This window comes from Colobus angolensis, unplaced genomic scaffold (assembly GCF_000951035.1).
Source record: "Colobus angolensis palliatus isolate OR3802 unplaced genomic scaffold, Cang.pa_1.0 Scaffold491, whole genome shotgun sequence".
Classification (NCBI taxonomy): Eukaryota; Metazoa; Chordata; class Mammalia; order Primates; family Cercopithecidae; genus Colobus; species Colobus angolensis.
The window spans coordinates 60,313-72,364 of NW_012118388.1; the positions used below are offsets into that span (position 1 = coordinate 60,313).

At 34.3% G+C, this 12,052-nt stretch overlaps 1 protein-coding gene across 8 annotated transcripts in view; it reads left to right on the forward strand.

Annotated features, from left to right (window-relative positions):
• PTBP2 (polypyrimidine tract binding protein 2) overlaps positions 1–12,052 on the forward strand; it is a 92,377-nt gene that overhangs the window by 43,737 nt on the left and 36,588 nt on the right. For all 8 annotated transcript variants that reach the window (XM_011959400.1, XM_011959396.1, XM_011959397.1 and 5 more), the window contains 4 exons: positions 3,616–3,788; positions 4,630–4,773; positions 11,456–11,620; positions 11,707–11,817. In XM_011959400.1, coding sequence (XP_011814790.1) covers positions 3,616–3,788; positions 4,630–4,773; positions 11,456–11,620; positions 11,707–11,817 — 593 coding nt within the window. The remainder of the gene's footprint in view (positions 1–3,615; positions 3,789–4,629; positions 4,774–11,455; positions 11,621–11,706; positions 11,818–12,052) is intronic.

Here is a 12,052-nt window from a genome sequence, read left to right on the forward strand (position 1 = left end):
TTTGAATTATTACTGGTTTTACACACCCAAACAAAAGTTCTGGGTTTACTGGAGGAATGGAAGGGAAAGATCTCTTTCATTCCCTCAATAGACTTTTCCCATTCAGGATCATGGGAAGATGCTGAAGAACCATAGAACTGTAACACAGGCAGACCTAATGCTTCGTAAGTTGTGAACCACAAAATTTTGGGCCCTTTTTCGGTGTTGCTGGAGTGTTTTTATATTTGAAAATAGGCTTTGTTATATTATTAAGGGAGTCCCCATTCCCACATTCTCATAGTATCATTTATTTAAAATGAAGACTTTTATAATATTTGGCACTAAGATATGAATACTTAGTAGTCACCCTCTGGAAGCTATTAACTAACTGAGGGAGTGTCAGGTGGTGTAAATGTAGATCGTTTACTACAGTAACTGGCTTGGTTCTTGGGAGAAAAGGATATATCTTTTTTAGGCAACCTGTATGTAATGTAAAGTTTGTATTTGAGTTCCTTCTATAGTGTAGTTATTTAAGAGCACAGACTAGGAATCATACTCTCTGAGTTTAATCCTTTCTCTACTACCTCTTGTCTGTACCACTTAGTAACTATATCATCTTGGGCATTTAACTAATTGTTACCTGTAAATGGAGTTGATAGGTTGTGATGATAGCAATCTGAGAGTTATAAATTGCTTGGCATGTAGTTAATTAGCAGTGAATGTTAAATATTGATGCAAAATAAAATTACGTCTTTTCTGTATTTTTCCAAGAAGTCAAGATCTTTGTCTTATCCTTTGATTCTCAAAAGTTTCCTACCTTCTTTCTGTGTTATTCAGCTGTTGTACTTCTGCTCAACATCCGCTGTCCAGAAAACATCCAATACAAATCCAAAATAAATTATTTAATTTCCATAATAATAGGTTTAGGCAGGCTTTTGCCTTTTGGGAATTATTTTTGGAAAATCATTTGAAAGGGGAAACCTTTTTTCTCCTTATGGGTACAGCGATAGGTAGTATCTTTATTGGTGTTTTTTTTCCTTGTCTTTCTCCCAGAAGGAAAAGGACAGACCAAATTAGGAGAAACTGAAATTTACTTTTTTAAGTATCCTGATACCGTAACCTATAACACATGGGGCTTTAGGTTGGATTGTGAAGTATTTGTTCTTGTTATTCAAACAAACTAATGAACGAGAACAGATTATCAAATTTCAGTATTCAGACTCCTTTGTCAATAAAAGGTCTTAGGCCTGTATCAGAAGAATATGTGTTCCTTGTTGACTGATGCCAGTTGTTGTGTGTGCCAATTACATGTTTTAAAGTATATGCGCATTTTTTGGATTCTGTGCTTTAGCTTACATTTTCTGTTAACCGGCCTAGAGATGATTTTGTTAGATAAGATACTACAAAATGCAAAGTTCATTCTCTTCCTTTTGACAAATTCAGGTGCCCTGTACACACACAAATCTTTGTCAGTAGTGAAAGGACATGAGATAGCTTCCTGTAGTTTTTTTTTTTTTTTGAGACATAGTCTTGCTCTGTTGCCCAGGCTGGAGTGCAGTGACACGACCTCCGCTCACTGCAAGCTCTGCCTCCCAGGTTCACGCCATTATCCTGCCTCAGCCTCCTGAGCAGCTGGGACTACAGGCGCCCACCACCACACCCCACTAATTTTTTGTATTTTTTTTTTTTAGTAGAGACAGGGGTTTCACTGTGTTGGCCAGGATGGTGTCGATCGCCTGACCTCGTGATCCCCCTCGGCCTCCCAAAGTGCTGGGATTACAGGCGTGAGCCACCGCGCCCCAGCCAGCTTCCTGTAGTTTTTTCATATTTCTGGAGTGGTGAAGAGCTAGCCAGCCAAGATTTTCAGGGTAATATATTCAGAAGCCAGAGCTTACTCTTCTGTACAAAGACAACCTAAGGGAATTTTTAAATGCATTGGCTGGCCGTTCAAGTATATAAACCTAAGTGAAACTCCTACAGTAAAATATGACTTAAGTATAGCTTGAGTCCATATATTATCTCTTAGAGATACCTTCTCTGGTCATCCAGTAAAATCATTACTACCATCATCTTCCAGTCCTAGACAAAGTCACTTTTAAGCACATCACTGTTTTACCTTATAGCACATACCATAGAAAGTATCTGGTTCAGGTACTAGTTAGTCCAGCTCCCCACTATAAGGTATCAGGAATCATAATCGTTTTGTTCACTCTGCTGTACCCTCAGAACGTAAAACGTTGCTAGACACGTACCTGAATACCCAGTAAATGTTTAAGGAATTAATGAGTGAATTAATTTTGAAGATACTTCGGAGACCAAGATAATCTTACTGTTGAACATACACAAACACATTATATTGTTTATAGGTTGTGTTGAATGTTTTGGGAAATACCATAAATTACCTAAAGGTTTATACAAAATGGAGTATACATGCGTATTTCTGAATGTGTCAAGATCCTTCATTTTAGCTATAGTGTCAGAAATATCCTTGAGATCCTAAAAGATTGAGAACCATTGATTTGGCATAGTAGATTGCAAGTCTTTCAAACAACTCTATTTAAATATTACCTATTTTATAGGCATTTTGAATAATGTTTTTATTTTTTGGTGAAGATTTGGAATGAAGGCTGTTAACTAATTTGTTGATTGAATTATATTACTTTAAATCTCACGGTAATAGAATAAGATAATTAAGTTCATGAGTGATTTAGGGTATATTGATGTTAATAGTCACAAAATATTAGGTAGTTTAGATGGTAATAGTAATATATTAGAAGAAGCTCATTGTAGATAAGCCACAATTAGATTGACTGCATTATCAGTTTTATAAACTTTACATTCTTTGGTCCCACATTCAAGTACGTTTTTCAAATCGAACAATTTATCATTTCTCAGGTAAAATTATAATCTTCCTAATTTTTGTCAACCTAGTTTTTTCACTTTTAAAAATATTCATATTAGTTCATTATAAGATGATTAAATTACAAGGTACAGTCATAAATCTTGGAGATAGTGATGGGGATACCCTCCGAGAAATGCATTGTTAGGTAATTTTGTCACTGCATAAATGTCATAGAGTACATTTACACAAACATGCTACCCATGTAGGCTATATGGTATATGTAGCCTTTTGCTCCTAGGCAACAAACTTGTATAGCATGTTACTGTTCTGAATACTGGAGGCAGTTGTAACACAGTAGTAAGTATTGATGTTTCTAAACGGAAAAGGTACAATAAAAATACGGTATTATAATCTTATGGGACCACCATTGTATATGCGACCTGTCAATGACCAAAATGTAGTTATGTGGCACGTGACTGTGATTGTATTCTTTAGTCATTGGACAGTTTCTTTATGAGATTACATTTTAATGTTGTTATTAATAATTACTCTTTATAATACTGTTGGGAAACACATTAACAGCGATCTTAACTAATTGATAATTTCATTTAATAATAGGTGGATAGGATTTTATTCCTTTGAAAGCCTAGCATTTGAATTTTTAAGAATAATTTAAGTATTCTCAGATATGTTTTTAAGTTCTTTTTGGAAATTTGTAGTTTTTTACGTAAATAGGAAAATTCATACATTCTTTTATTGTTGATATATAAAGACTATTTTTTAATGTCTTTCAGCCAATGGTAATGATAGTAAAAAATTTAAAGGAGAAGATAAAATGGATGGTGCTCCTTCTCGTGTACTTCATATTCGAAAATTACCTGGGGAAGTAACAGAAACTGAAGTTATTGCTTTAGGCTTACCTTTTGGTAAGGTGACCAACATCCTTATGCTGAAAGGAAAAAATCAGGTACACTTCTTTTGGGGTTTATGAAATGTTAAACCCCAAACTATCCAGCAGGTGTGAATTAATTGTAAAAGGGAGAAAATAGTAGGTTATGTTTCTTAAGGAACAGAAGTCGTATTCTCAGTTTTTCAAGTAGGTATCTGTGGGAAACTAATGCTAGGTAGCCAAAGTGAATGAATCACTATAGTTTTTGAACTTTGCCTTTTGAATTCACTTTAGGGCTGTAATTGAGTAATTGTTATGAAATTGTGGAAAATACAAATGAAGTATTTCTTTTACTATGGCTCTGTCTTGGATATCAGAAATCAGTAGGAGTACTAGTCGCATCTTTCCTTAGTCTTACTTTATGAGAATATGCAATTTTATTTAAAAATATTAAATGATACCATTTAAAATAATTTATGAAATTTAACACTCCCTTTTATATACTTAAAGTTAATCTGACATGTAATTTGTAATGTTTTTCGTTGTCTCTGTATAATTATACTGCTTTTTAAATGACTTGGAAATCTTATATTCTCTAGGGTAGAAGTGGTAAAATTTTGATGCTAGAAAATATTTACATTTTCTCTAGCATTTGTTGTGGAAATAGATTTGTGGGTGTGAAAAATCATAGGTAGAAGGTAGAAGCAGCATATACTCAGTTCTAACTTTCTTCTGAGGTTAGCTTTAACTGTATACCTAAATTTCAACAAGCGATTTCTAATTCTACTTATTAGAACATTTAAAAGTAACTTGAAAGATTATATTCTAGATAATTGATTAAAATCAGCTGAATAGATTGCTCAGATATTAATTTTATTTGAATTTATAGTATTAAAAATTGTGCTACTTAAATTTTCAGGCATTTTTGGAACTAGCAACCGAGGAAGCAGCTATTACTATGGTTAATTACTATTCTGCCGTGACACCTCATCTTCGTAACCAACCGATATATATCCAGTACTCGAATCACAAAGAACTAAAGACAGATAATACATTAAACCAAGTAAGTATGTGTAGGTGCATAAATAAAATGGCCTAGAACATACTGTGAATCTCATAAACATTAATAGGAAGGAAATGTTTACCTGTTCAGATGTTCCTTATAGGCATTTTCTTGTTATTTTTAAGGTATTTTCATGCAGAATGTTTCTGAGTATTAAATACTATGTCATTTTGAATTCCTTTAAACCCCTGATCAAATGTTCTTTTTCTTGTTGCAAGTTAAAATTTTTGTGGAGCTTATCAGGTAGGATTTGTTATTAGCATAAACTATTTATACGACTCTCCTCCTTAGAATTTAAGGGATGAAGTTCAGTGCCTTTGGTTATTTGACTTTTTTTATAGGTCTTAATTTCTTATGGAAAAAAAATTTTTGAAGATGTGTTAGTTTTCCTGGAAAAGAAATCTTAAGGATGAAGAATATATGAATGTATTGATGTTTTGAAAATGTAATGTAGAAGATATTAGTTAAAATTAATATATTTAAAAATAGCATTAGAATGTTTTCTGACCTACATTATAAGACTGTTGTAACGATCTAAAACTTTATCTGTTTTAATATAGTTTTAAAACTAATGATATCTTTCTCTGTCAGTAAAATACAGACTTTTTCTTAATAAAAATGTAATGGAAAACTATTCCTCATAGATTTTTGTCACTTTACAAAGTGACAAAATCGTTTAGTTTATGAAAAATAAGCTTGTAAAACTTTTTACCTAAAAGATAGGACTGAAATTTCAGCTGTTTTTTTAATTTGATGATGAATTTTTAATTTCTTTTGAAAAAGAATGTATGCTTCTAATAATAAAGAGGAAGAATACCAAAAGAAAATATCTGCTGTTCTTTCTTTTTACTTAGATTTTTTTTTTTTTTTGCATTTTTAACTTATTTTTAACAAATAATTGTATATACTTAACGGTGTACAAGGTGATGTTTTAATACATATATATTGTGGAATGATCAAATATGGCTAGTTAACATACTCATCATTTCCAATACTTACAATTTCTTTATGGTAAGAACATTTAAAATTCCTTTAGTATACAGTGGAATGTGGAAAAACTGTTTTTCCTCTGCTCACACCACAACAATCAACACAGAAGGCTTCTGTGGCCAGAAATGTGGGGGAATTTTTTTTCCACATGGCAAGCAAGCAGTCATGTCCGCAGTGTTCTCCAACTTAGCTCAGTTTCAACACTGTCTGCCAGGAGATAGCATCAGATCCCACAGGTTGAGGGCTCAGTCCCACAAGATGTCCTCAGACACCAGCAAGTCAGGCCTCTGGAACTTCTGATTGACCAGCTTCAAGTTAGGGTTCCCACAGCCCCCTTTTTGGATTTCGTTAATTTGCTAGAGCAGCACAGAGAACTCAAGGAAACATTTACTGAGATTTACTCGTTTATTGTGTAGGATATTACAAAGGATAATAAGCCTCTAATCATGCCTTGGTCTTTCAGGTGACCAGTCCCTATCCTGTAGTGGGGCTGCCAGCCATCAGCCAACTCATTAGCATACAATAGTATGCATTACAGTAGTTGCCATGCTGTACAGTAGATCACCAGAACCATTCTTCCTGTCTGAAACTTTGTACTTTGACCATCATCTCCCCTTTCCCTGTTCATTCCTCCCTCCCCTAGCCTCTGGTGACTATCTTTCTAGTCTCTACTAATGTGAGTTCAGCTTTTCTAGATTCCATATGTAAGTGAGATAATGTGGCGTTTGTCTTTCTTTCTTTGGCTTATGCACTTAGCACACACAGTGTCCTCTTAAAATAGCATTTAATGTCCCATTTCTGTTTCATTATTATTTAAGTAATTTGCAAGCACATTCTCATTTTAAAAGATTAAACGAAAGGAACACATAAAGAATAAAGCTGGAGACTGGGCTTGGTGGCTCACACCAGTAATCCCAGCACTTTGGGAGGCTGAGGGAGACGGATTACCTGAGGTCAGGAGTTCAAGACCCACCTGACCAACATGGCGAAACCCTGTCTCTACTAAAAATACAAAAAGGAAAGAAAAAAAATTTAGCTGGGCATGGTGCCAGATGTCTATAATCCCAGATACTCAGAGGCTGAGGCAGAGGGAGTTGCTTGAACCCGGGAGGTGGAGCTTGCAGTGATCCCAGATGCACCACTGCACTCCGGCCTGGGTGACAGAGCGAGACTCTGCCAAAAAAAAAGAACAAAGCTGGCGCCTATGCATGGATGTGGAGGAGGGGGACTTAGGATGACCCTTGGAAGCCCCATTGAGAGGGGATATTTGAATAATGATCTTCAAAGTGGTTAGGGAATAAGCCACTTCAGACAGAAGGAATAATCAGTGCAAAGTTCTTCTGTTGAAAAAAATGCTTTTACAATTTTATTTTTCATTTTCTAAAGCCCTTCAATCTCCTTTGGTCATCTTTTTTTTTGTAGTCGGTTATGTCTTGTGACAGCAGTACTTCCAGGATACTAATTACAGTATTTAAAAAATGCATCACTATATGCTGAGTTATTTTTTCAGTGTTAGCATTTATGTTTATCTTGTTCTCACTCTCTTCATCCCCCGTTTGTTGTCTCTTCGTATTTCAGAATGGACAATTATATTTTGTTAAAGTTGTGTACTTTCCTCTAGGATAAAGTAATGAAGAGTGTCTACCAAGCTGTTACTCCCATTCCCCCCCACATACCAAAGAGCTCTTATTCTGGGTCACAAAACTCCCTTTAGAATTTCTGGTACCAGCAAGGCACTTTGGCTCGTGCCTATAATCCCAGCACTTTGAGAGACTGAGGTAAGTTTGGGGCAGCAGTGAACTGGTCACACCACTGCACTCCAGCCTCAGCAACAAAATGAGACCCAGTCTCTTAAATAAAAAAAGAAATAAAGAAAGAAAGAAATTCTGGTTCCTTTAAGAGAGAGTTTTTTTTGTTGTTGTTGTTGTTTAATGGTGAGGGTACAAGTTGGTCAGAGGAGGGAGAAGAGAAATTTAGCTCTTTGTTAATGAACTAGACTTTCTGTTCTTCTGTTTTTCACCCACTCCCTCCTCCTGTGAACCTGCCAATTTCTAATTTGGTTCCTGTGACTGCTACCAGTATGACTCCTCTTTGCTGTGTGTTCACTGTGTCTCCAGTCTATTTGGTTCCATTCATTTTCTGTGTTCCAGGAATTTGATAAAATTATTCTCAGCTAATGATGACCTTCCCTCCCTTCAGTGTTTGTTTATTTTATATTCATTCACTTCTAGGCATTTTAATAGAGTTTCATAATAGGAGACATACAAATGAGTATGCATTAACCATGAATTCTTCCACATCCCTTCATGAAATCACCAGGTCCTATTAGTTCACACTTTTTAATTATCTGCCTGGTTTTCTCCATCTTTCCTGCTACTTGTATTGCTCAAACACACTCATCTGTTGGCTATATTACTACAGCAGTTATCTTTATAAACTACTTTCTTTTTCTTTTCCCTCTTGGAATTTTTTCTCCCTAGTACAGCCAGTGCATATCTTTCTCAAATGCACATATCTAAGTTACTCCCATGCGGTAGGTCCTGTTCATGCTCAGGGTAAAGGCGTTTTCTGAGATTACTACTCTTTGTCCTCTGTCTTATGACTGCTTCCACCCTATTTGCTTATGCTTCTGTCCCAAAAGTAATGGTATATCCTGTAACTTGGCATGCTTTCTCCTGATGTTAGTTGTTAGCTGCCATTATGTCACAACTCTCATGCATGGAATATTGTGGGTTGGCCCGCCTTTTGCACCAACCTTCCTCCACCTCACACTTCACATGACCAGTGTTAAATATCTTGAGGTCTCCCTTTAGCTATTACTTCCTCTAAAAGCCATCCCCTGATAAGCAAAGAGTAGATTAGGTTTGGATTGAGAGCCTTAACTCCGAATGAGATACTGCTATGCACATAACCAGAGTGGCTAAAATTAAAAGGATAGGTAATAAAATATTGGTGACAACCAGTTTTGAAAACTTGAAATATCTGCTAAAGTTGAGCATATACTATTCTTTGACGTAAACTCAAAGTTTACTCCTAGGAGGAGTAAACTCGCTCCTAGTTAACATACCTGAGAATATATACATATGTATGTTAAAAGATATGTCCAAGAAAATTCATGGAACACTGTATGTAGTAGCCCAACAAACTATAAATGATCCAAATGTTCAACAGCAGCAGAATATGTGGTGGTGTATTCATTTAGTGGAATATTGCTTTTTTTTTTTTTTTTTTGAGATGGAGTTTCGAGCCTAGGCTGGAGTGCAATGGCGTGATCTCAGCTCACCGCAACCTCTGCCTCCCAGGTGCAAGCAATTCTCCTGCCTCAGCCTCCCGAGTAGCTGGGATTACAGGCATGCACCACCATGCCAGGCTAATTTTGTATTTTTAGTAAGGACGGGGTTTCTCTATGTTGGTCAGGCTGGTCTCGAACTCCTGACCTCAGGTGATCCACCCACCTCGGCATCCCAGAGTGCTGGGATTACAGGCATGAGCCACCACGCCCGGTCGGAATATTGTATGGTAATTAAAATGGACAAGCTGCTGCTACCTGCAGAACATGGGTACTGTACATCATAATTACTGAAAGAAGCCAAACCTAAGTAGAATATATCTGATAGGTTCCATTTATGTAACATGGAGGAAGCATAAGTATGGCTTACAGAGTGCTGATAATATGTTGTTTTTTATCTGGGTAGTTATTTCACAGAGATGTCCAATTTGTGGTATTTTATGGAGCTTTATACTTAGATTTTGTGTCCTTTTCTGTGTGTATGTAATATTTTGGTAAGAAGTTTTATTAAAATCTATGTTGGCAAGCCAACTCTGCTCCATTAATTATAAGAAAAAATATATGAAGTCTTTAAAAAAATGAAATCATAAAGAAATGTATGAAGTAATTTGTTACTGGTGTGGGAGAACATGATTGTTAAGCCATAAAAGGAAGATAGAGAACAATGAGTAGTGTTAAATAAAAGGATGAATAGTATTGAACTAAAAAGTATGAATAGTATTGAATAAAATATGAATAGTATTGGGAAAAAAGTATGGAATAAGTATAATATTTATATATATATATGCTTGTAGATGTAGCTAGTATCTCTGGAAGGATACCTAAGATAGTACTGTGAGGGGTTGGTAGGGGAAAATAGAATGGATGACAGAGTTGAAGGGGAATTTTTAATCTTTTACACCACTCTTATACCATGATCATGGATTCCTATTTTAAAAAACACATTTTATTATTTGAAGCAGTAGATGTGTAGTGTTTTTCTAAGTTGTGGTAGTCTATGCTTGTTATTATAGATAAATACCGTAAGAACATATTCACTAATGAAGATAATATTGCAATGAGCTACTTAAAATATTTAAATATATTTAAACATTTGAATAGCTACTGCTCTGTAAATCTGATTTTACCAATTTACAATTAGTTTTTCAATGATAGTATCAAGATGTCTACTAAAATAAATAATCTATCACATTTCAAAATGTTGGATTTTAATTAGTAAGTCATTTGGCTAATATATAAATTTATAGATAAAATTAAGTAGCATTTAAATGATTGTGTAGATATGTATCTGGACTCTCAAGCCGTGTGATCTGTGATTATATAATATTTTAGTAAAATGACTGTTCTTGTTTATTCTCCTAAGTATCTTAATTCTTTTGTATTCTCTTTTATTAACTGTTAATACAGATTTTTCAAACTCTAAAGCTATGTATAGGTATTTGTGGTATTTGTCATTGTTATACTTTAGAACTATTTGCCTTTGTTGGTTTTGGACCACAGATAAGGTAGAAAGAAATTATGTCCTTATCATAGACTCTGTCATAATAATAATAGGAAAGGGATAATAGTAATAAAGGCAATCTTTTGGAGCATTTAACGTAATATTTGATTGGCAGATTTCCTATAAATACTGTGTTTATTCAATTTTATGGTTATATTTTTTCACATTTTAAAATCTCAGAAATTTGATGTGTTCTAGAGTAGTCTATCTTCCATAGTTCAATTGGCAACATCTATTAGTCATACTTAAAACAATAGTGCATTTTATAATTGATGGTGTATTTGATACCGTAAAATCTATGGGAAATATCCTTCATATAATATCTTGAAGTTTACCTGAGAATTTTTTGGTTTTGGGCTGGAGTACACATCGGTTTCTTTTCTAAAAATTCTGGTGTCAGAAGTTAAGTGTAGTATGAAAAATGTATTTATTTTCTGCACTTTCCTATTTTAACATTGTATTAGAAATAATAAGCTTTATGGGAGTTCTTTTGGATAATTCAGTAACCCCCTTGTTGAGATTTACAATGTAACTGTTTTATGGAGTGATTAACATTAAAGTTTTATTGTTCTCTAAATTTCTGTTTAAAACATTTTCTGATGATACATGTGTCTGTAAAACTACATCTTGTTTTTTGAGAATAAATTATGTATCGTATCTTTACTTGTTCAACATTGATCCCAAAGCCTGGATAATTTTTTTGAATGAAATACTAGTAGAATATTTGATTTATTAAACAGGTGGTATCTGGCTCATGGCAGGTGCTTAAAAATGTTGAGTGGCCATTAAATGTTGTTTAATCTGTGTAAGTTCTAGGAACAAAGTGAACTAGTAGTGTAACAGGTAGCAAAGTATGTGACAATAATGGGTATGTTTCTAAACTACATAATATTAATTTCCAGCGTGCTCAAGCAGTTCTTCAAGCTGTGACAGCTGTCCAGACAGCAAATACTCCTCTTAGTGGCACCACAGTTAGCGAGAGTGCAGTGACTCCAGCCCAGAGTCCAGTACTTAGAATAATTATTGACAACATGTACTACCCTGTAACACTTGATGTTCTTCACCAAGTAAGTTTAATCTGCATAATTACCTATAAATTAGAGAAATAATAATATAGTAAATAAGTAACATTTTGTTTTAAATGTTTTAACAGATATTTTCTAAGTTTGGTGCTGTTTTGAAGATAATCACATTTACAAAAAACAACCAGTTCCAAGCTTTGCTCCAGTATGGTGATCCAGTAAATGCTCAACAAGCAAAACTAGTAAGTCTTTCTTTTGAGATAGTGATTTTTTTAATTGAAATGTATATGTAAAAAATATATATATACTTAATGATATCTTGCAGCATAGATAGAAATTGATAGCATTAAAATAATATTAAGAAACCTTAATATTTGTCATAAAAAAGAAATACTTATTTTCAGGAAAATCATAGTTGTAGTTAACCATAATGTAGGCTTCTATTATTTTACTTTTTTTTTTTAATTTAAGGACAAA